The sequence below is a fragment of the Seriola lalandi genome, unplaced genomic scaffold (genome assembly GCF_002814215.2).
Source record: "Seriola lalandi dorsalis isolate HSWRI2012SDOR001 ecotype SW California unplaced genomic scaffold, Sedor1 jcf7180002054616, whole genome shotgun sequence".
Lineage (NCBI taxonomy): Eukaryota > Metazoa > Chordata > Actinopteri > Carangiformes > Carangidae > Seriola > Seriola lalandi.
This window is the reverse complement of record NW_019525169.1, coordinates 505872-531622: the sequence shown is the minus strand read 5'-3', so window position 1 is coordinate 531622 and position 25751 is coordinate 505872. Positions and strand designations below refer to the sequence as shown.

Below are 25751 nucleotides of genomic sequence, written 5' to 3'. Positions count from 1 at the left end.
TTTGACATTTGTGCTGATGAATTTTCTGTTGATCAACTAATTGTGCTTGATTTTTTTTTCTCCTTTTTATTTCAAAATAAAGGAGTACACGCTCAATGAATAGATGTGACAGTATGAATCAGCGAGAGATGCCACCATTTTCTAACACAATCTACAACAACAAACCAAAATGGATCCTAAATCATTCCAGCAATATGCTGAGCTACTAATGTGGTCCTGACAGAGCATATATTCATCAGAACAGTATAAAAATTCACTTAAAGGATGCATTTATAGCAAAGCTTCTGTTTTGTCCCTGTTCAGCTGCCCTGTTCCATCTAATGCACCGTTTGAGCATCCAGAATAAATTTACAAGGTTCTTTTTTTTCACTGAGGTATTCAAGATGCTTTCAGCTGGAGGAGGTTAATGTCAAGGTGAACACATTTGCTGTCAGTGGCCTTTAAGTCAATCCCTGCAGCCACATCTACAGATGTTAGTGCAGAGGACATCTTCCCTTAGAGAGTGGATAAAGTAACCCAGAGCTGCGTCCTATCTGCCTGCCTCTCTCCGTGTCTGAAGCATCCTGGCTGCTCCTCAGATCGCAGCGTTAATCTCGCCATGTTGCTTTCCTGTGTACAGCTGGGAGTGGTGGGTGTAAAATGAAAGTGTAACACAACAGTCTCACGCAGGTGTCAAAATGAGAAATATGACATTTCCCTTCAGAGATTTTATTAGCTCTGATATCATTTTGCATTCAGCCTGCCTGGTGTGTCACTGGGCCCTTTTTTTTTTTTATTACTATTTTGCTTCAGGACAAAATGTGATAATCATTATTATATGTCTAAAGCAGAGCAGCTGTGACTGCATAGAGAAAAGCAAGAAATGTATTCAGGATGGGATACAATTCAAAAATCAAAATACACAGTTTGACTAGTGTGTTTGCCATTGTATAAGTCCCCCCACTCTGAATCAATCATCTTACTGCAGAGTTTCTCAAACAATTCCTTTAAAAAAGTGCGGCAGCTGTTCAGAGTCACAGCATGATGATTAAATCTATACACCACAGAGACGCCGACATACTGTTTTTTTTTGGGGGGGTTTTTTATCCAGTATTAATTTCCTAAATAACTGCAGAATCTCTCTGCATACACCAAACTCTCCTGTGACTGAACTCTCAAGTAGTTAGAGAAGGGAAAGACAAGACTGTATAAGCACACCTCCCTGTCTTTTTAAGGACACCTGTTGGGCTGCATGGCTCATCTCCTCCTCATTTAGCCGTCTGTCTGGGCTCCGTGGGGCTGATTACCAGGAAGAGCTGATTCCAGTTGCACTGCTTATCAGTCTAATTAGAGCCCCTGGCAGGTGACTCGAAGGAAGTCGTTCGTGTGTCTCATGGATGTTCAGGCACTGCGATTTGTACAGGCATGGTAGTCGTTACATTATAGGAGAAGACAAAAATGTATTTGTTAAAAAAAAAAAAAAAAAAAGTTAGAAGGATATGAAATTGTGGCTTGAGAATTGAGGTGACAGATCACTTTTAGTGAAGGTGTTTCGAAAAGGGGGACATATTTTAAGGGCCTGTCTGGGGAACAGGAGGTACCTTGAGGAGGTTTAATAGAGTATTTTGCATCACAAACATTTTCAAAGAAAATTTCAAGTGGTGACAACAAGTCAAGAGAAAGAGGCGACATCTTGACTAACATCCTCTGGTAAAAGTATCAACTGTCAAAAAAAAAAGAAAAAAAAGAGAGAAATACCGAGACAGGCTATGGTTCTGTGGAGAGTGCTTTAATACATACAGCCGAGAAAATGGAAGATGAAATAAAAGCACAATTTAAGGCAGAATAAAGCAGAACATCAGACAAAGAAAGATGGAGAAAAGAGTGGGAAAAAGTGAGAGGCAGCGGCGGAAAGATATCGAAAAAGAGTTGAGGACAGAGAAAGAATCTGCAGGAGGTGAACAAGTTTTCCAGGTAGTGTATCAGTCACCGGTTAAAGGTCACTAGTCTGCTGTTCGCACATCCAGGTGCTAATGTAACACCTCTCACACCTTCCTCGGTTGCCTGCGTCTGACTGCCTGCAGGTTAGTGGGCAGAGAGACTGTTGTTTGTGCTAGAATAATATGCTGTAATCCCCCGTCTCAGATGTGGCCTTAACACAGGTAATTGGACTTGGAGTGTGAGGAAGCCTGTGGCTAGACACACACACACCACTGTGATACACAAAGACTGCAGTCTGATTTGAAATAAGAATAGAAATGTTCATATTATCAAGAAAGATAGACCACCATAACTTAATTTGTTGGCGAAGAATAGCTGCTTTGTTTCGGTCAAGCTTTTTAATTTCTCCACACGTTGAAGCAGTTCAGAGTTTCAGAGTCAGTATAGAGCTTGGAAGGTGGTTTCTTTGTTTTAACCCCTCCAAAACCAAAAATACAAGAGCAAAATGTAAGGAATATACTTGTCTTTTCAAACATAAACTGCAACCGTTAACATGTCCGGCTAACTAGCTTAGTAACTACCTACAGTAGTAACCGAACATTGCCAAGTGGCCGAGTTTAGGCTAACATTAATGGCTCACTACAGCTTTCAATTTTTTGGGGCTTTTGTTGGACAGGATAGTAGAGAGAGACAGGAAATGGGGAGGCAGAGAGAGGGGGAATGACATACAGCAAAGGCCGTCCGATGCTGGACTCGAACCGGGGCCAGCTACAGCGAGGACTGTAGCCTCTACACATGGGCCGCCTGCTTAGACCACTATGCCACACGACGCCCCTAACCATGGTTATTTCAACCAAACAAAAAAAAAAAAACGGTTGCCGGGTAGAAATGGGAAAACAGCTTTTGTCTACCTTTCTGAAATCAAGGATTCATTTTTAAGAAAATTATTAAGAATGTCATGTGCTGATTCCACCACAGTTATTATTGTAAACTGTGTTATGTAATGCTACTGTGCAAGAACAAAAACCTGACAGGCAAAGTGCAATTAAAATACATCCTTGTAGGGCAGACTTTACACAATATAATCCACGATATTTTTGCAAAGATAAAGCTGCAGGTATTTAGGCATGCTCGCTTTCTTTCAAGAGAAATGGAGATCATACATATATATTACGTTTCTTTGTGTCATCCCAAGTCAATCTGAGGTGGATATTGGAGTTAAATTGAAAGCGGGTGTCCCTTAAAGAGAGGTTTGAGATAGAAACGAGTTATCACCTCCACAGAGAGCCCTGGGAGACACAGCGCTCCTCTGTAGCAGTCCAGCCTGATGCATACAGGCCACTGACCCATGACAGTCAGCCCGTATCGATTTAAGAGGAGGCAGAGGACACAGAGAAAAAGAGGGAGACGGGGGGAGGGAGGGGAGGAGGAAAAGAAAAAAAAAAAAAAGAAAAACAGTGAGGAGGCCAGGGAGCAATATCCCTCTTAAAACTTATCCATAATTCATTGTCTTTTCTTTCTTTTTTCCTTCTATACTTTTTGTCTTTTTCAGATGAGTGCACGGCAGGGGAATGTTCATTTTTAAGGGGGATTAGCGACGACCTATTTTGAAATGCATCCCTCTGGTACTTGTTTCAAACACACACACACACACACACACACACACACACACACACACACACACACACGTTGGTCTTTCTATAGTTATGAGGATACTCATTGACGTATTACATTCCATAGCCCCTTACCCTAATGACCATCATAAATAAATGCCTAACCCTAGGACCACGTCTTCTCCATCAAACAGTTATGACGACTGGCCAAAACGTCCTCACTGTCCCAAAAAGTCACACAATAATGGTTTCAAACATAAATGTGTCCGCTCAACCATAAAAAGACATATGGTCATCCACACACACACACAAAACACACACACACACACACACACAGAAGCACACACACAGAAGCGCACACACACAGGCGCAGATAGGTTAATACACTCAGGTTCTTACATAAATGTGTCCAACACAAAGTATTTGGATAGTAGATAATGTTATTTCCTGTTTTTTTCTATTTGAAATTGCAATGAGGTGAATCCATTATTACACATCTTAATGGTCATAAAGTAAAAAAAAAAAGAAAAAAAAGAAAGATTCTGACACAATACAGGCATTTCACTGTGGACATTATGCCCTTGAAAATGAAGCAGGATTTGTAAAACAGTGTTAGATTGATGAGGAACTTTTAACAACTCGTCACTTCTGTTTGTTCACACAGATTAATTGGTTTTTAAAAAGGCATCCTATTGGTCTAAACATTTATACGTTGTATTGTCAGGTATTATTGCCAACAGATTCTGTAGAAGTGTGAAAACACATGGCAACAGCTATTAATGACTTCCTTATATATATATTCACCTTTAGTTAATAAAATAATAACTGACATCCTTACTGGATGATGTTTTAGTTGCCTTAACCCTAACCCTGGTATTTTAGAAAGTCAGATCCTTGAAAATGCCATCTGATGAATTTCATCATTGAACACAATTAGTAGTTTCACAGAATTGACTAATATTGGCGACAGAGCTGGTGCCCCAGCTCAACTGAAGAGTTTGGAGACTTTCTTGCTACAGTATGGTCAGCACTGTGAACTACAATGTGCTGTTGAAACTGCTGTAATCAAGGAACACACATTTTAACCTCCCTGATTTATTATTTGGAAGCAGAATATCAACAATTGATGAATTATTAACAGACTGTAGTTGGAAGAGAATATAAAGATTTTTAAACTGTTATAACTTCTCCCCTGAAACATTCATAGCTGGTCATATAAACAGTTACTGAAAACTTGATTACATGGTTTAAACACAGCTGTAATTAAGGTTGAATGATTAATCATTTTCATATCAAAGTTGAATTTTGAATGAGTTCAATTTTCAGATCATTAGAGCTACAATTTAAATTACATAATTAATGTCTCAACAAGGTGTATGCAGTTAAAATTTTAGTCAGCGACCATGAGTGTTAAACTGGCTGACATGACGACCATGACCTCCGTATTTACTCAGCTATAGCTAATTCACATTCATTTTGTTGGTTAAGCTGGTCAAGCAGCAGAATGAAACTCTTTGCTGGTGTCTACAGGAAGGTGTTAACACTCTGCCAAAGATTTGTTTCTTTGAGAGAGAAGAAGCAACACTTTTATTGTTTCATTTCAATGTTTCAAAAGAGATAAAGTCAACTGCATGATTCTGCTTTAGTCTCGCTGATCTAGATATTTTATCCAAATCAAATTGGTCAGTCTCTGCTTTAACCATAAATACAGTATGCTGCTTATCCATGCTAAGCAATGGGGGTTAAAATGAGAAAAAGAAATGAATATAGAAGCTATATATATATATATATATAAGTTAGCAATGAAATACGTACATTTATCCTTAAATAAGTCATTATCTTGAGTTCAGTGCAGGATGTCTCATGTTACTGCAATATAGATATCCACCTGCAGAGTTCAATCACTCCCACAGCTTTGCAGTCAGTGGGGGGGTTCATGTATTTTGTTTGACAAGATGCACAGAATGTGCAAGTAAATACAGCTGTGCTGTGGGCATATCTTGGCATTTATGATTCTTATGTCTCTAAAGACGCCCGCATGACTGAGAATAAACGTAAATTTTTAAAACCAACAACCAACAAGGTGAACAAAACAAAAAATTGGACATTATTTACATTTATTTATTCTGGAGAAAGTTTTTTTTTGTTTTTTTTAATCCACGCTGCTTCGAGTTAAGTTCCCACACAAATTCAAAGGCAACAACAAACACAACTCTGACCATATGCAAATAGTAACATCCAGATCCACGTGAAGCAGGAGCCAGCAGTTAGTCATGGCCATGACTCGCCTTAATTACTGCTTATTCTGAACTACAGGGACATCGAAATCTGCATTACAGGGCAAAAGTGGTCCGCGAGCAAACAAACAGATATAGAGAGATGCACAAAGGAAGTGAAAATTGAACATCTGTCTTTTTTTTTCTTCAAGCCCCGTGCCAAAGAAAGCTGGTGCTGCACCTGGACATGAATTATAGAGAGCCACTTGGATGAGGGGGATGGAAGAAAAGGAAGAAGAGGAAGAGAGGTGAATGAAAATGAGGGGACAGGGTGGATTTCACATCTCCCCCATCTGGAGACACTCACCGGGGGGCTCTATTGGGTCAACGATCAATTCACTGCCAATAGCTGCCAATAAGGAACAACACTAGGATAGAGTGTAGTGTACTATGTGCTGCATAAAAGTTGTATTATATTATGCATAATAGCAAATAATAGTGGAATAAATATGTTTCAAAAATAATGACATAAAAAACAGACAGCTCATTGTGCATCCTTTATTGAAAATGTTATGAAATGGCCCTCAAATTCTACACTATGTTTTCAGACAGCTGTAATCCTTTAGAAAAAAATATATAATTATACTCAAAGAGGAACTACAAAAGCAAATAGTGCTTTGAAGATGGAAAGCCCGAAATGTCACCCACCCGCTTTGAAGCTCCCTGGCTCTCTTTGTTTCTCTACACTTGTAGCTCACAAAACCATTGGCAGAGCGCACTGTATTCAGGGGCCAATTTAGTGCAGATGTACCATTAAGAGAAAAAAAACCCCACACATACAAACACATCCTCATGAGCTCAGACAGCGATATACTGTAGAAATACAAACAAGAACACACACAAACACACATACACCTGGAAAGGCTACATCACGCCGAAAAATGTATGGCTATCCCCGTTTGTTTTGTACCATTCGTTTGTGGTTTCAAGCAATTTAAGTGTCATGTGTTGTCTCTTTGATACACACATGCAGTTCTGATAGTCCATTAACAGCCATGTCCAACAATAAACAACATACGTATATCTCTTGAGCATCAGTTTTTAACCTCTATGCGGAGAGTTTCTGCAGCTGCACGTGAGTCACTCTTGAGTCAGATTTGAGTGTTTTAGAGCTGGTTCACAGCAGACTGAGAAATGTCGCAATGCAAACACCAGAATGTGCAGCGCTGAGCTAAAAATGATGAGTTGCTTTACAAAATGATTAACAGAAAAATAATCAGAACTATTGTGAGTATTGGTTAATTGTTTGAGTCATTTTTCAAGCCAAAAAAAAAAAAAAAAATAGCTAGGCTTTAGGAAACTGTTATCATTTTATGGACTGAACGATTAATCAAGGCAACAATCAACAGATTGTCTTAGTTAATTTCTATGCAAGTCCTTTACATGTATGTTTTTCTTCATGTTTTGATTTGGAGGGATTTTGTTGTTGATTTTAATGTTAATGACACATAATGTATTTACTGTGTGGATTTGGTGGTGGTGCTACAAGTGGAAAAAGTCAAGGACTTTGGACTTTATTGTGTTATCCTTGACATTCTGTGTGACCTGAGGTCTTCACTATTATTGTGTCAACTAAACTAGACTAACTTAAATTAAATTTGAATTATTAATGAAAATAGTCAGTTGCAGCCCTAGTGTAATGCCATTATAACGCTTTGATAAAGTTAATAGTAGAGTAAATAATCTTTTTATTGCCCAGTTGCACAAACAGAAAGATAAAGCCTACAACTAAACTTAGTTAAAAACCCTCAACAACTTACATGGAGAATGTTTCAAATTGTTTTGTTTTTTTTGTTCTACTGAATTATGACTCATTGCAGGAGATGGAAAGAAGCTCATTTACATAGCTGTTTGCATACAACAAACACAATGTACGAGTACTTGCTGTTCATGACATGAGGGCCCATCAGCACGTGGTCTCTCACTTAGAGTAGCGTTCACTGCGGGTGTAGGGATGGAAGATGAAGGGATGGGGGCATATAGAGAAGAGGGGTGGAGGGGTCAGGGTGAAGAAAAAGGGGAATGAGAGAGAGGTGGTGGTGGCAGGACTGAAGAGGCGGTGGGATTTTTTTGCTCAACATGGTGCTTAAACCCGCAGCATTGAACAAGTATTCAACAGACTGTGTGCCTTCAGTTCCAACAGCTTATGGAGCAGTTACAAAACCTCTAAGAGAATACAAAACATAAAAGTCCCCAAAACAGGTCCTGCATAAAACTGATTGAAAAGATATCAACAACTATGTTATTTTACTTGAGTGCAATCTGTTTAAATGCACAAAGAAAACTCTGATGTGTGACTGTGTCAGAGACTAATCATCATTACGACTTTGTGGCAAAATGTGCTGTTTTGTCAGTTCATAAAACATGAAGCTAGTGAGCCATTTTGTTATTAAGTTTGCCACCATGTGTGAGAAAATGTGTCGCTCCCAGCCGTCCTGCGAGGCTCAGCTGGAAATTAGATCATGGCAAAGTCCTTGGCCATATAAAAATCGCATCATCAACCCTCTGGCACAAATCCAGAGAAGATCAATTATAAAATTTGGTCACATAATGACGAGTCCCTGCAAACAGGAACTGTTTGTACCAACAACAAAAAAACAACAACAAAAAAACAACACAAATAATGTGTTCATTAGCTTTTCATGTACTCTCAGTATGACAGCAAATCTTCAGAGAAACTATTGGGTTGAATATTATCTTCAAAATAAGTAATATCAAGAGCAAATAAAGTCTAAGTGGAGAAGTCCAACACATGCATACAATGGATAAAATCCTCAACTAGGTTAGCCTATATGTAATATCTACTGTGATACGGTAGATCTTCTGGAAAATCGATTAAGAAAAAGAGAATAGATAAAATAACTAGATAAGAGTCACTGTTTTTAGCTAACCCAATGAATGAAACACCTAACAAATCAAGATACTTATCAAATAAATGCTGCCTTCTTAGAACAAGACACGCTATGAGGCTCCAGCTGTATTTTGAGCTAAATGCTAGCATTAGCATGCTAACATGCTCACAATGTCAGTGCTAAGATATTGATGTTTAGCAGGTATGAACATGTTTACCACCAGTACAACAGTAGTTTAGTGTGTTAGCATGCTAACATTTGCTAAATTGAGCTAAACACAAAGTTCAGTTGATGATATAAATAGTTTCAACTATTTGGGTTAGGGTTAAGAGAAATGAAAGAAATTTTGACCATGAACATGAACGCCACCAAACATGCACCGAATTTCATCTGCTACTTGTTGAGACATTCGTAGGACATTCATGAGGAAAAGTCATGTACAAAATTCTGTACAAAATTTCACAGCAATCCATCCATTAGTTGCTGAGATATTTCAGTCTGGACAAAATTGGTAGAGTGAACGACTGTCAGCGTGACCAGTCAGCATTAATATTCCTTGAGCTGCTTTGCTAGTGTGGCTAAAAATCCAATATTGCCGCATACGGCAGCACTCTTACTAACTGACCTGAACTATCATCTACAATTGTCCAATAAAACCAGAGATATTCAAGGGATAACTACTACAGCATAGAGAGTATCTTAAAATCTCTAGCAGTTGTCTTAGTTTATCATCATATCATATGCACTTGCCAGTTTATAAGATACACCTCGCTTAAACTAATGCAATAAAAAACAACAGTCCTGTACAAAATCTTACCTTCATGAAAGTTATAATGTTCCGTTTTTGTCGAAACTGTCTTAGAGAGGTGATGATTCAACTTTATGATCATTTTAGAGGATGTGGTTTGTGGTGCTGTTGAACTGTATTGCATTATATTGGCAGGTTTTTCTATTATTTTTTTCCACAAAAATTTATATCAATGAGGGTAGAAACACCTCTCTGTGTAATCTAATACAGTTCAACAGTACCACAAACTGCAGTCTCCAAGATGATCAAAGTTTAATCAACACCTCCCTAAAACACTGTCAACAAAATCTGAACGTTATTAACTTTGGGAGAATTTATTGGTGACTGTTGTATTAGACTGCATTCGTTTTAGGTACATGTAACTAACAAATTGGACCGTGAATGTGTCATGCTACTATGGATTATTGCATTGATGTCATGTGAAGGTGGCATATAAGGCACCTTGGTTTACTGCATGATGATAATTCTCACTGGATCATCCAAGATGACTGAAGAGAGACATAACAGAATGAAAAGTATGTCTCTATAGCCTCAAAATCTTTGAAGTGAAAAGTAAGCCTTCATATCAGTTTTTGCTGTCATTTTCCATCAAGCAGAAGCGTAAACTCTTGCAGATGCAAAGTGCTACTTATGGGTTTAGACCGGGAGTTAAGACGCCAGTACAATGTATTCAAAACCTTGTCAGAAAGTTGGATTTTTATCAAAACACATTTCAGGACAGACAATGTATTGATTCAATTTAAAAACGCTCACGATTGAGAAAGTACCTTAATACCTCAGCATAATGCTTTGACACACTTCACTTTTAAACATATTACGGCATTTCTTTCTTGATCCACATCTCTCTCATTTCAATGCTTTTTTTCCCCCCAATGATACAATGCATATTCAGTTTTTGTTTACGAACTCGGGGTCTCTCCGGGTGTCTGAGAAAGGTTGCTCCGTTGTTCCAATTTGCGTTGTGTTTCACCCCCTTCTCATTAATCTCCCTCCATTCGCTGATAGCTTCGTTTCGTCCACTAGAAATCGCTTTCAATTATTCATGCCTATTTTCCACAAATACCTTGGAGATGGAATTAGCAAACAAACAATGCCAGGCGACACTAATCCTCGTCTACAGCAAAGATCCTTTAATGCACTGGAGATCTGGCCGGCTGTTGACAGGCACCTGTTACTGTCTTCAGCTGCGTTGCAACAGCAATGTTGACACAGTAAATATGTTTACAGGAGCAGTGCAGCCCTGACCCTACACTGAGGTGCAGGGATAATACTGAAGCAAAGGAGAGAGGAATAACGAAGAGCAGGAGAGCATGGAGAAAGAGCAATAGCGGGGGAAAGAGCACGACTGACAAGGATAAACAGGATAAAGAGGAGCGTAAGACACAGCCTGATTCATCGGTTGGAACATTCTTGACTCCGCACAATAGAAAACGTTTCCACATGACACCTTTCTCTCTGAGATGAGCACAAAGAGTCAGTGGCTGATGAAAGCTCACTCCCTGGACCAGGGACAAGGAGAAAAACTATATGTTTTAGACTGATTTCCAGATGCCAGGATGTCCTATTACAGCATTTTTAATAGCTGCCTTTGACAATTTGGAATATTTTCTCTTTCTGGAGACTCTAGACGAGACAGGACAAGTAAAAAAAAAAAAAAAAAGTGACAAAGCACTGTGACCTTGGAGTTAAAGAGACATCTGACACCCTGGTAGAGAGGAAAAGTTTCCACCAAAACAAAAGCAAAATATTTAGCAGTTTACTGTGACTCATACACCTCTGGTTATCTAGCAGCCTGCAGCAAGCAAACACAAGTGCACACACACAAACGCATGCATGTGTGGAGCAACAGACGGAGGAAGTTTCTGAGATCAACAATGCATAAACGATAAAGAAGATAGAAAAGTGGGATGAGTCATATCCAATAAGCATCATTGTGCATTGTGTGTGTGTATGTGTGTGTATACACACACACACATACACACACATACTGTGCATACATGTACTGTATATATATATATATATATATATATATATGGGTGTGTGTGCCCTCTAGCAGACGGGAAGATGATGCAAGAGAGCCTGGCAGGGAACTACTGAGACTGAAAGAAGATAGTGAGACTGATGGTTTAGACGACTGAGAGCCGGGCTTGTAGCTGGATGGCGCACGCACACACACACACACACACTTTCTCACACTCACTCACACTCACTCAGACACACACACACACACACACACACACGCACGCACACACAGAGCCAGGGGCAATGGAGGAGAAGAGACTGAGGAAGACTTTGATCACCGAACTGAGCACATTCAAGCACTCAACCAGAGAGGGCAGTCAGTGATGAGGAGGAGAGAGGAGAGTGCCCAGGGAGAGAGGGAAAGAGGGAGGAAGAGGGGGGGTGGGGGTGGGGGTGGGGAGAAATCGGGTTGTTTTCTGACCTCTACGCTCATTGATACAGATGTTAAGGCATGAACATGCAGACAATAAGGCATCCGACACAGACGCCGCCAAGCTCTGTTGCATTGTATCTGTTGTATTTCTTGACATATTTCCTGATTGTTCAAAAACCCTGCTGACAACACAAATTTCATTTCAGCCATATGAATGTTGTGTCTGGACATGAGCGCCCGGAAAGCCGTGGCAGCATTCAGAAAATATAATTCACACTTATTTCTTTAGCCTCTGGCGGCTTGCTAACTTCTGAATAGTAAATATTACAATATCAAGCAGAAACCAGACACACACCTGTGTCACGTAGGAATCCCCGTGGCTTGCGTTACCTTTACAAACAGTGTATGTCCGGAAACAGGCAGCTATAGCGCTGCAGATTCGTCCTCCACGCCTGAGATGCAGGTGGATAAACCATTGTGCTGTTTGCAAAGAGAACAGGTAATTATCGTTGGCATTTTGACAAGTGTTTGCCAGAGTGAAGGTCAACTCTGTCTGCGTGGGAGATCTATGCTAATCTGCTCAGCTGGAAAAGACTACCACTCACCACTCAAATGGTAGCTAGTACCATTATGCAGCCACAGCTACCATGTTTTCACTTTAGAGTTGTCCGCAAGGTGTGTGTGTGTGTGTGTGTGTGTGTGTGTGTGTGTGTGAAAGAGGGAGAGTGTGTGTGTGTGTGTGTGTGTGTGTGTGTGTGTGCATGCGTGCATGCGTGCGTGTGTTTCTGCAAGCAGATCAGAGAGCGTACCAGGCCTTCCCACAGAGAAGAGAATAGACAGACAGCCAGGATCAGACAGAAAGACAGAGAAAAAATGGAGTAAGATAGTCAGTTATATTTAGGCTGCCTCTCTTATGCTTTTAGAACAAAACAACAGACATAGTGTGGGTGGAGTACATTTCACATCTGCCCACAAAGTAGGAAAGTCTCTCCTCTTGGCTTGAATGCAAACCTCGCAGGTTTCTATCCAAATATTACACAAATATGCACAAATTTTAACCAGATTTCCAGAAAATCTGCAAAAAAACAAAAACAAAACAAATTTAATCCGAATGGTGTGAATATTAGAAGTTAGCTGAGATAAACAGTTGGTGGTGCTAATTCTCCAGTTGGTTGCCATTAAACCATTGCAGAGGAAGAATGCGCATTTATTGTTGTTTTATGTATTCATTTTAGTCTCCTCGCTCCATAGCTCCGAACAGATCTGATGTTTTCCTCTGCTGCAATCTTTCGGGTGGAAGCTTCAGTGGATGTTTAAGTCACATGAATCATATACGTGTTGATTTACTCGCTGATTCTATTGCACTGTGTCGTATTTTACAAATTTGTAAACGCTTTTATCCAAAGCGTTACCATGGATAAATTTGGAATTTATTATCTTGCCCAAAAATACTTTGACATGAGGACAAGAAGAATCAAACTGCCAACCTTGTGATTAGTGGCCGATAACGGACAATGCTTTTTTCAATACACCAATTTTTCCACTTCAGTCAAGCTTAAAAACTTTTGGGCCAAACTTTTTTTTTCACACATTTTAGGTGTTTCCACTCAAAAACGCTGGTTTTTCACACACACAGATAGAAAATGATCATAAAAAATGGGGGATGTTGTCTTTCCCTCCAAAATACTCAGGAATTTTCTCACCATCTTTCTCCTTCTTACTTTTCCCTGATCTCCTTTCTGCTGTCACTTACATGTGGGTGAAAGTGAGTGAGTGAGTGAGTGTGTGTGTGTGTGTGTATGTGTGTGAGAGAGGCAGATAGACAGGGGCAGAGGCAAAAACATGGGGGCAGACATTGTCTACGTTCACGTCTCTGCGTGTCTCCCTCGGGTGACAGCCGTGTGTCAGGGTCTCTGCTCTCTGCTCCAGATGGCCCAGCCAGTTGCTCCCAGGGTCCCCAGGCTCCCAGCGCTCATTGACCAGGACCGGGGTTCTCACGGCCTGGGGGCCCGCGGACTCATTGCTGTGGCCTGGCCTCTGGGGCCTTTGGGGCCTCTGAGGGGCTCCGGGGTCGCCCAGCCGTGACAGCCAAGACAATAGGAGTGTCCTCACCCAGCTCCCACCCACCACCTACCAGCCTCTCTTAACACACATATATCCCCTCACACACCCTGGTGTTTGACCTGGACATCCTTGACCACAGTTGGTAGACAGTGGCCAAGTCACCAGGCATCACAGAACCTGCTGACAGGTGAAATACAACGGACACAGAGCTAAAAAATAAGGCACAATTATAATAAATGCAGCAGAACACAAATGTGCTGCAGATATAAAAGATGATCCATCAAAACGCATCTATATCATCAATTGAAAATATGACAGCACATAATTATAGAAAAACACTCCTCCTACACACGAATCCATCTACTCGCTGTGAAGTGCACAAACATGTAAGTGGAAGCAGGGAGTGGATCAAATCCATCATCAGCTACAAAATGTTGCTTTACAGTGAGCAAAAGCAATTCTGGCAGATCCAATTTCCCCCAACTGAAGGTGATTTACATGTTTAGAAATCACATTGAGATAGAGAGGAAGCAAGAAGGCAAAAAAAGTAGAGTTCTAAACAACACATTTCAACATTGGTTTTAACAGCTTGGCTGCCACTTCATCAAATATTGAATAAATCATTTTCCTGGCACAGTATGAACACCACAGCTGCAAAAAAAAGAAAAAGAAAAAAGAAAAAGAAAAAAAAAAATCACACACAAACACGCACGCACACATCCGCACACGCGCACACAAACACGGACACACAGAATGCCTTGTAGTTTTGATAAAGCAGCAGCTTTCCCTTTTGTTTTGCAGCCGAGCAGGGATTAGGCAGTGTGGGTCTTTGTCCTGCCGTTTTCCAGTTGAGCAGAACACAAGAGCCTTTACCTCCACTAATACAGTCAGACCTCCCAGCAGGCCTTTCACCACATAGCCGCTAAGAACCTGCTGCCCAAAAGATGCTTTTCAAGGAGTTATCAAATCTCCTCTATACTGTCCATGCCTTTCAACCAAGTCTCTTTGTCTATTCTTTTCAATGGTGCATTGAACACATCAAATAGAACTGATGTGCAGATAGATGGACAGCAGAATGTAGCAGAGCCATATTAACCTCATTCAGACACTGCAGAGTACAGTCAAGGTAACACCAGTAAAGGCCTAATATATTGTTGGATCTGAATGTACATGTCACAGAAAATATATTAAAAAAACCACAGCAATTTACAGTAAATGAAGCATATTCCAAGTGGTGATGTGACAATCAGCCGACAGGAACATTTATCCACTACATTTCTGAAAACCGATGAACTGTTTGACACAGTTATGAAGGTCAATTGCTGAACATTTCTTACTTGGAGCTTCTTAAATATGAAGATTTGTTGCTTTTCTATGTTATATATAAATTGAAACTGAACGCCATTCAGACAAAACAAGACATCTGAGGTCTTGGGCTCTTTCACCTTGTTCACTAAATTTTCTCATTCTGTTTCAGTACTACTTGGGATAGAAGTTTTGTAAACCAAAAAATGTGAAAATGAATCAGTAATGAAAATATAGTAATATTTAGTTGCAGCCGCAGCAGAAAATATACAATATCCCAAGTAAGTGCTGAAACAATCAGTCGTTAGTCAACATGAAAACTAAGAGACTACTTGTTTGATTATTGATTAACTATTTCAGTCCTTTAAGCACCACCTCCACTTTCTCAAATGCAAAAATTTGCTGCTTGCCTCTATTTTATAAGATTTTTATCTGAATAACTTCAGGTTTCTGGCTGTTGGTTGGACAAAACAAGACATTTGAAAATGTTTCCTCCTTCTCTTGTAACTTGCAACAGACACGTTTTTTTTACACTTAAAAACCTGAACAAAAACAACTTAAAAAAAACAAAACTATCAACAGCTAAAACCATAATGAAAATTCAGTCATTAGCTGCTGCTCAAACAGTGAATATATAATATCCCAAGCAATATTGAAACATTCAGTTGCTTAGTCGATTTTGATAATCGATTAACCATTTAAATCAATTTATAAAGACATTTGTTGCTTCCAGTGTCTCATATATTAATATTTTACTACTATTTAATACTGTTCTGTTTTATATCTCTATAAAAATGAATATATTTAACTAAACATTGTCAACAGAATAGTCAGTAGTGAAAATAATTATTAGTTGCAACCCTAACTTTAGAAATGATGAATACAAATGATGTATAAAGTAGAATTTGAGTGCATTCAGATCATGGTTCATGGTGCATTCGCATTTCGATGATAAATGACTGATTATACCAGTTCTAACGTTTTCTTAATTAGTTATAAAGAGGAAAGTGTTTGCTGAGTTTTCCACAGCGTTCAACACTTTTTGGTTTTTCTACTTTCATGACTGCCATAAAGCATGCTGTGCAGGCTCTCAGCAGCAGGTTGAGCACAGAATACAGCGGGGGTTTTGATGAGTTCATTAGGAGGCCACGTCATTTATGCACAGTCACACATAAGGCAAAGGTCAGCCAGGATTACCCAGGTGGCCACTGCATGTGGGTGTCAGTTTGATTTTCAGATTCCACTTAAACCATACCGTTGCTCCACAACCCAGGAACCACTTAGAAATCACCATGCCATTGCCATATCGTAGTGAATTCAATGCCACGCGTGCATATTTCGGAGCTGGAACAGAGCTAGAAAAAGGATTTAAAACACTAAAAAGGACAGTTTCTGTTTTCACTTCCCATTGTTTCTAATATCAGGAGGAGAGTGGGAAGTCCACTTCACCTCACACTGTGGTGGAAATAGAGGGGAGCAACAAGGTAGGAGGGGGGCACGGGTGATAAAGCTCTGGCAGGATTTGCTCTAAGGTCAATGGGGGCACTCATGTAGCTCCAAAGACAGAGGACTGAACCACTCTGCAATTTCCAAGCGCCATTTTTTAACATTCTTAACACATTCCAGAGCTGAGTTGGGATAAACCAACGATTTAGCCAAACCTTATGTGGTTCGATAAGCTTTTTCAGTCCGCTTTCACAAATCACTACTCAGGTGGGCTGTATTCATAATTCATCAACATGGGTCAGGCTGATGATCATGTTGACTTAACATTTGGACTGACATTTCAGCCCTGCTCACGCCTGTCATTAGCTCTCGCCACACACCACCTCATCAAAGTCAGTCATACAAGAGAGGAGGGGGAAAAAAAGGAGATGAAGAAGCAGGAAAGGGGATGGAAAGGAAAGAGGAAAAAAGATACGATACACTGTAATCATTACACCTCATGCATAACGTGCCTACAATATTTGCTCATTTGATCATTTTGAAAAGTGGGATGACACCGAGGGTTAAGTGCAAATACACACTGCAGCGCATGCACAAAGACTCACACACTCGCACAAACCCGGCCTCAAAACCAGCGGACCGAAGCTCAACCCCCGGCCCAACCTTTCTTGCGGTAAATCTGTATCATCAGCCGTCATCCGGCACATCCCTAATAGGAAACGAGTTGGTGGCAAAAAATGTCATTTTCAGCCAATAACAACACCACCATGTTGATTCCAGTGGGGTGATATTGGATGATATTGACTGTTGGGAGTATTGCTGTGCTTCTCAAAGTCATTTCCGACCAAAGGAAGGACATCGACACACATCCAACACACATCAACCCCAACGTCTGGCTGATCCGAGCGTAGACAATGAACAGGAGAGCAGAGGCAGTGCATACTGACAACCTCCTTTCTGTGGGTGACAGCTCTCCATCAGTCTACATCAAACAAGTGCATACATGCAGGCACACACACACACACACACACAAACACACATTGAGGAGTATACACTCTAACTGATTGGCTGGTGCAAACCTGTTTCAACCTGTCAGCCTGTTGGACATAATAGAGGGCCAAATAAACTGTCCTGTGTACTGTATACGAGTGTGCACGTAGACAGGAGAAGTGTGCACACTGGGCTCATCATCTCAGTAATTGATGGTCGTCTGTCATTGCACACTGTTGATAATCTTCTTTGGGACAGAGGTTTGTCTGAACAAGATGAACACCAGCCTATCTACTGTATCTGGAGAGACTAATCTGTGTTCTCATTTACCGAAGCACAGACAGTGACAGAGCGGTCTGGCTTGTAAAAATGAGATGAATCGCGATGAAGGTTGTGGGCAGGATCATCAAGTGTGATGAGAAAAGATATAGGCTGCTCTTACCCGCAACTTGAACCAGATCCGCAGTGGTGACGTTTTTGGAGTTGGTGCCAACTCTAAAAGTCAACGCAGGACCCAGGACACTGCAGGAAAAACAGCAAAGAAGAAACAAAATGAGCAGTTGGATTTAAAGGTCGGATAAGCAAAAATAACAAAATGTTTTCCAAGTGTAATGAGGTAATAAAAATTAAAATCATGAGCAAGATAAGCAGTGCAGTCACTAAAGTTCCTTATGATTCATGGGCATGCAACACCCCTCTCCTAGAAATTACATTTCTAACTAAACTGAAGTGTTTTCCCAAGCGTAATTGCTGGCTGGATTACGTCGAGAGGCAATGTCTTTTTTGAATGATTGAAGCTCTGCATTTATTAATGGCAGTGGAGTCAGCAGGAGGCGGTTGGGGTGGATGGTAGGTCTACAAAGCTTCACATCCACAGTCCCCATCTGTCGCTTGGTTTCGGCAACAAAAGGTATTTTGTTTAAGGTTAGGGAAAGATCGTAGTTTTGGTTAAACGGATAAAAACACTTGTTTCTGAAATCATCTTAAACGAGTGCTGTAAGAGTCTAGACACAACCATAAAAAACCTGTTTCCAGTCCTTATGCTAAGCTAAGTTAACAGGCTGCTGGCTGTATCCTTATATTTCATGGATAGATATGAGTGTTATCCATCTTCACATCTAAACCGCAAGAGCAAGAAAGCATACTACCCAAAAATGTCAACATATATACTTATATACTTAATATATATACTTAAGGTATATTAAGGTTAAGACTGCATCAAATGCAGAGATTGACACAAAGCTTACACTAGAATTACAGCTTTGCGGTTGTATGCCTCGGCCACTCGACTAGTTTCAGGTTGCATCCCTGTTGTTCTACACAATCATATAAAGTATTGACCATTTGTGTGAAATTTTGTGTTTTGTGAGGACACCATGACCTTGACCTATGATCTTTGACCATCAAAATCTAATCAGTTAATACTCGACTCCAAATGAATGTTTTGAGGAAAGTCCCTCACGGTGTTAATGAGCGATTGCGTTCCCGAAGGGACGGACAACCCGAAAACATAATAACTCTGGCCCTGGCTGTCACCGGCACAGAGGCACAATAAAATGTGGGAACAATGAGAAGAGAAGCAGTACAATACCGGGTGTCATTTTTCTCAAAGAGATGTTGATTATCAATTCTGCTTTTCTTTTCAGTTTGATTTTGGCCAAAGACCAAAGTACTGTCATCAGATGAACGCCTTATTTTCTTTTCACCTACAGTAACCTGCCTGTACTCCCTCTGCCCATGTTCTCCTCTGTCTGGTCGGGAGTCAGCAACAGACTTCTCTCCCTGGAGCAGGATAAATGTTTAAGGTCCCTGAGGTTGGCCATGAAATAAAATCTGACAACCCCTCCAGACTCTGTAAGAACTCCCAGCAGTGGCCTGGAAAGAAACAGTGTATACTGAAGTAATGCGTAAAGAAAAAAATCCTACTCATGTCTACTGTAATCTCTTAAGCTCGAAAGAGAGAATTTCTAACAGCTAAGAGTGACTTCGTAGTCCTGGGGAGGGATGTCTTTCAAAACATGGTTTGACAAGGCAACAAAAAGCATGTCATCCCCCACGAATGATGAAGATCCCGTCTGGGCCAATCAGTAACAAATATGGCACCTTGTTTTGAGCTGTAATTGTAGTTCCCCAATGGCCAATCAAGGTAATTCTGAATACTGGAATGCAGCCGTGAGATCATTTTCCTCAAGGTTTGTCAGAATTAAAATCGAATCAGAGATGTCTGGGATACTGATGATGAACACATGGCATAAGTGAACAAATGATCAACGCTGGAGTGACATACATCACTCCTCCAAGTTCAAGGGAAATCCAAAGTCCATTTAGTAAGAATTTTAAAATGCCAGAAAACTGCATTTTATCAAGTACTCTTCGTCTTTTCTTCAGTCCTAAATGTTTCTATTTTTGGAAAACAAATGAAAAATCTCTGACCGAGGCTGGAAAATTTCAACTTGTCTCCATAACAAATCAGCGTGTCGGATTTGTAGAAGTCGTTTTTCTTGAATCCTCTGTCAAAAACACTGATGCTAGTTTGTAGAAAATTCTTCAATCAAAATCGATTCTCATTTGAAACAGGTTGAAATAGTAGATTTTGTGATTTGTTGAAACGATTGGGCACTTAAAACTGAAAATTTTTTAGTGCGTTTTTCCCTTAAACACCCACACCAGTGGTTTTGCAAATTAAAAATACCAAACCACAGGCAGTTTGGTAAAAACCTGTTTTCTGATGATGATTTCCAGTCATTCCAGGCAGCCATTGACTTCCATTCATTTAGATCTAGGGCGAAAATCTGCTGTATTTGCTGACTCTTGAAACCTGCTTAACTTGTGTAATCCATCACAGTTAACATCAAGTCTGCATTTTTATATATCTAAGTTACATTACTATTGCATGGTTATGCAGTTTAAAGGAATAGATCGATGCCACTCTCCTGTCTGTATATTACCATTATTTGTCAATACCCGAGGTTTAGAGGTGCAGGTAGGAAGGTTTTGTTACCTTCAGACAGAGACAGCCCAGCTGTTTCCTTCTGTGTCTGGTCTATATGCTAAGCTAAGCTAACCAGCTGCTGGTTGTTGGTTCATAAATAGTATACGGTACAGACATGAGAGCGGTGTCGATCTTCTATTTCAACTTTCAGCAAGCAAGTAAAACAGCATGTTTCCCAAAACGTCAAAATATTCCTTGAAGCACTGATTGATGTAATAAAAACTAAATGAAATAGATAAAATGTAACAAACATTAATACAAATTTTATGTTTACTTTGATAGATTACTCAAGCAAGCTTACTGCTTACTGATTTTGAATGGAAGCCAATCGCTGCCTAGAATGCTATAAAAATTCCATACAAACAAAACTTGCAAAAAACACTGGCATGGTCCTTTATGTTTTATCGGAGTTGAAAAGTGGCTTCAGAGTTATTGTTTATGACAGATATAATTACAAAGTTGTGGTCGGACCGGGGTTTATATCAGTCCATAATTTCTACATGGCGAACAAAAACTGGCGACTCTGAACATGCAACACTGAGCCGCAAAGTCTACTTCCTCCATCTTTCCAAAAGCTTTAAATCATCAAACCATTTCAGTACGTCATCATGTCTGCACTGTTATGTCCTGGAAAGTGTACATACATTTTTAGTCTACTACCTGCCAGACTGTATGACAGAGAGGGAGATTCATCAGACTGCCAGAATGCTGTGACCCAGACCCACTCACGATCAGTCAGTCCGCTACAGAGCCGGTGACACTTGCTCGGCCAGGAGCAATATATGAGCCAATACCGCCAGACAGACGGACCCAACCATGCACCAGTGCATTTGTGAAAATGATCACACACAAATACACACATACACGGCTCTGAAAGAAATATGTCCTCCTCTAATGCCTTCACCTGGGCTCTGTTTGCTCTCGTAAATGTCAATATTTCCACAATCTTTACCCCTGCCTCCATTCTCCCCGGCCGACGGTTTTCTGTCAGAGATCTCAATGCATCTCAAATTGAACTGACGTGATTTTTTTTTTCCTCAAGCCACACAAACCCTATTTAAATATACGAGGGGGTGGAACCATGCCACGGTGGGGAGATGCAGTTAGAAGATAGATAAGTTATCTAGAGGACTTCACACTGCCTCCTGTGTTATCGAATGTGTAAGCCCGGACTTCATATTAGCTCTGCTGGTGGGACATGATGAGTGTGTATGTGGAGACTGGTTGGCGGGATATTGGCAGGGGGCATGTGTGTGTGTGTGTGTGTGCCTGCACAGACTGTGTGTAAGGATGGACTTGTGAGCGTGTGTCCCACTCCCCCTAGTGTTTCTGACAAGTAAAACACTTACGTCATCTGAAAAAGGCACATATTATCCCCCAACCCATCATCATCATCCACAACTACAATTTCAGATCTCTTTTGAAAAGGGAATATTTTGTGGTGATTACTGTAGTAGCAAGCTCAAACATAATTGTGTTCTGCATCTGAAAATCGCAACAACATCCAAAGCTTCAGCCCCCTCTTCTCACTCTCTCCGTCTGAAATTCTCTGCCTCCCTGTATCACCGCTCCCGTCTTCCTATCGGGGCCCATCAGGGCGAGTGAGAAAGAGAGCGGCCCCAGAAGCAGGGCGGCGTGATCTGACCCAGCTCTCGTACTCGAGCCGCCTCATATTCAGACATAGGCTTTCAAACACTCACCTGCCGTGGTCGCACAGCAAGAGGCACAATGGGCTTGCGTCACGTCTTCCGTCTCGCCTATTTCTACATGAATGCGCTTTCATTACTTTGTAAAAGGAAAGAGAACGGGGATAAACAAGCCGGAGCAGGAGGACATTTTCTGCGTTTGTCTTCTGTATAGAATACTGTTATCAATATGAGGTGAGCTTTATTTTTAGGCATATGACTATGGCTTTTACACTGGCGTAATAGCTTTAATTCACAGTGATCACAAATATATGCAGCAGTGGAAAAAATGAAGTACATATACCCAGGTTTTACATTTATTTGACCCCTATAGTAGCTAGATTCAGATTTTACAATCATAATGCAGGGGTGTTCAAAGTCTGACACTGTGGGCCCCACCTTTTGGCAAACTGGCACCATTAAAAGTATACCAAATTAGCTAATAGCAGTACTGGTTGGCAATGTACCCATGGATCACTAGAATACTTTGACACTGTAGAAAACTTTAAAACATGATGATTCTCTGGAAGTTCTGGAGTTACAATGAGCATCTGTTTCTATGATTTCTCGGCAGAATTACTGAAGTTTTTTCCGTAACGGACACCTGAGATAATGATGTCATTGGAAAGTGTATGTCACATTTATTCTAAAAAATAAGTGTATTGTGTGTGCGTGTTAAGATTTGACGGAGTTATGACACAAAGAAAGAGGATTCAGTCAGTCAGACACCAACTGTCTCTGCAAAACTGCATTAGTAAGGCTGGGTGAACTCAATATATAGCAATGAAATAATCAAATGAATCCCTACGTGATGAACTGCTTTCCACTGTTATGTATTACATCAGACAAAACCTTTACTACATTTTGCTATTAAAACCTCTGTATCATTACTATTAATGCTGGACTTGTAAACTGCACAAGATCTGAACACTACCATCACCACATGATGGTAAAGTGCAATATCGACACCAGCTATTCATCAGCATCCAGATAATGACACTACTCATTATGTGCATCACTTGAGTGATGTGAAATGACAGGTGAAATAACAAGATTAACTCAATCAGTGCCGGCATGATGACATATCCTGGTGTTCTTGCTCATCAAAACTAAATGTGGAGGCTGGATTTAAAGACGGGAGATCAGAGCATCTCCTCGCTTGCCTTTATTTTGAGGTCACTGAGCGTATTTTCAGTGTTGAACACTAGATACAGAATGCTGTCTGACAGTTTTCCCTCTCAGTAGCTATTATCCAAGCCAGAATAGTCTGTATCTACAGTTGCAGTGCAGCCGCAGACTGCAGTGCACCGGCTTTGGTGTTCGTATGCTGCGGGTGTTTCTGAACCACCCAGACTTCACTTCTCCTGCAGGAGCATCTTGAAAGGCTTGTCAGATCTTAGGCGAACACATCTCCTCTGCCTCCTACATGGTCTGACACCAAATGTACAGCAGAACCATGGTACAAACCAGCATTGGTTCAAGGACAGTTCGCCCGCTCATTAATATATTAACCGCCTCCTGCTGGACTACTTTCTCTATTTCCAGCTCTTTATCTACTGTTGCTTCTCCTTCTCTCTCTTCCTCTCTTTGACTGCTCTCTTTTTGACAAGGCATACAGTGACAATAGTGGCGAGGCAGTGTTTTGAATACAATGGAGACATCAGTATGTGTCTGGAGGTAATTAGGCCTGATTTCTCTCCCTGAAAGAAGTCAAACACTCCAAAAGGTCAGGAAAACAACAAACGCCTACAGTCTCTGGCAGTGTGGCACAGAATTTTCACACAAACAGTCCTTGTAGTGTCTGGACAACTTTCACTCTGTTTTCCTGAGCTCAAAGGCACAAAACAAAACTGTTTCAAATGCTTTAAATGTGACCAATTATTTCTTATGCAACGTATGTCCTGTAAATTGTAAAGTCAATCATTATTTGTGACGGTGCGAGTGTGTACAGGAGGTTCGTCTGTACATACGAGAGCTGGGTGAGGTCTGCAGCGTGGAGGTTCAGCCTCTGCGTCAGCCGCTCCATGAGGTCCAAGCCTTGGTCAGTGGTGAGGGAGCTGGGGGAGAAACACACAGACAGCTGGGCATCACGTTTGGAGGTCCATACCCATACAAGATACACGCAGCCGTTCAGGCGTTAAAACGCTTTTTTCTTATTCTTTTTTTTTTTTTTTTTTAGGGAGATACTGCCACAATTCATACCCACAAATGGGTCATTGCACACAAGCAAAAGCTACGGTTGTCTGAATGGATGTACTGCACACATGTACACACCAGCAGACAGACACACACAGGCACACGCAAACACAAACAAACACACAAAGCGCCGTGCCAAGGGAAAAGGGATCAGCTGCCTCTTCAGGCTTGGTAAATCACCTGCTTTTTTCCAGCAATGAGACAAACAATAAGGTGCAAATGGAACCTGCATGAGGTGTAATGGCTGTATCATATGGACGCGCCTTTCTCCCCCTTCCCTTCTCTCATCTTTCTTTTTCTTCGCCTACATTCACTTTCTTTCTGTCGCACGCACGTACACCCAAAGTAAAACATGATAACACAGAGTACACAAACACAACGCCGCGCACGCGCCCTCACGGCGAGATGAGAATAATAAGGTGCAAATGGAATGGAGGTGAAGTGTAATGGTGGTCTGATAAAGCCATGCCTCATCTCAGCTCAGTCCACGGCTGCTCTCTCACTCAGAGAGTAAATCGCCAAGGAAATAGACCAAACAAAGGCAATCTGCAGGCCAACGCGCTGGATGGAGGAAATGAGAAGGGCATACACACAAACACACACAGAAAGCTACTTTATTGCTGACAGCTTAACCTGGAACCACTGAGACCGCCAAGTGACTGCAAGGTGACATGCACCAAAAAGTCATGGATCATAATCAGACAGTGGTCGAATTTTCTTCCCACTCCATAGAGGAGACATGTGAAATGAACTGGGAAACAGTTGCATTATCAGTTCTATGGTATCTATTAGATATATTCAAGTAAAATGTCATGCTGAGATATCTTGTTTAGCTTGTATATGAAACCTCACCACAATAGCTTTCCTCTAACAGAACACAGAACAGTGTACTGTGCATGAGTGGCTGATTCACTCCACCTTTGAGAGAGTGGGTGGTTCTTTTTTCTCCACTTTTTGAGGGGTTTTGAAAGTTAAAGATTCACCGAAGCAATTCCAGACACGTTTGCATCCCTCTGCGGTAATTCTAGCAACTGGAGAGCTCCAGGAGTGACTTGGTTGTTGATGCTAGCACTTTTCCCCTTGGGTTTCTCTCTGTCTCTCTCTTCTATCCATTCCTTTCGACTTCCCCCTCCACACACACACACACACACACACACACCATCCCACCTCTCCACTATTCCCCAACACCCCCCCCCCCCCCCCCCCCCC

General features: G+C 40.9%; 1 protein-coding gene across 1 annotated transcript in view; it reads right to left on the bottom strand.

The window, feature by feature from the left end:
• Window positions 1-25751, bottom strand: part of ptprn2 (protein tyrosine phosphatase receptor type N2) — a 124706-nt gene that overhangs the window by 60384 nt on the left and 38571 nt on the right. The window contains exons 9-10 of the mRNA XM_023420079.2: window positions 24317-24403; window positions 18112-18191 (exon numbers count right to left, since the gene is read on the bottom strand). Coding sequence (XP_023275847.1) covers window positions 18112-18191; window positions 24317-24403 — 167 coding nt within the window. The remainder of the gene's footprint in view (window positions 1-18111; window positions 18192-24316; window positions 24404-25751) is intronic.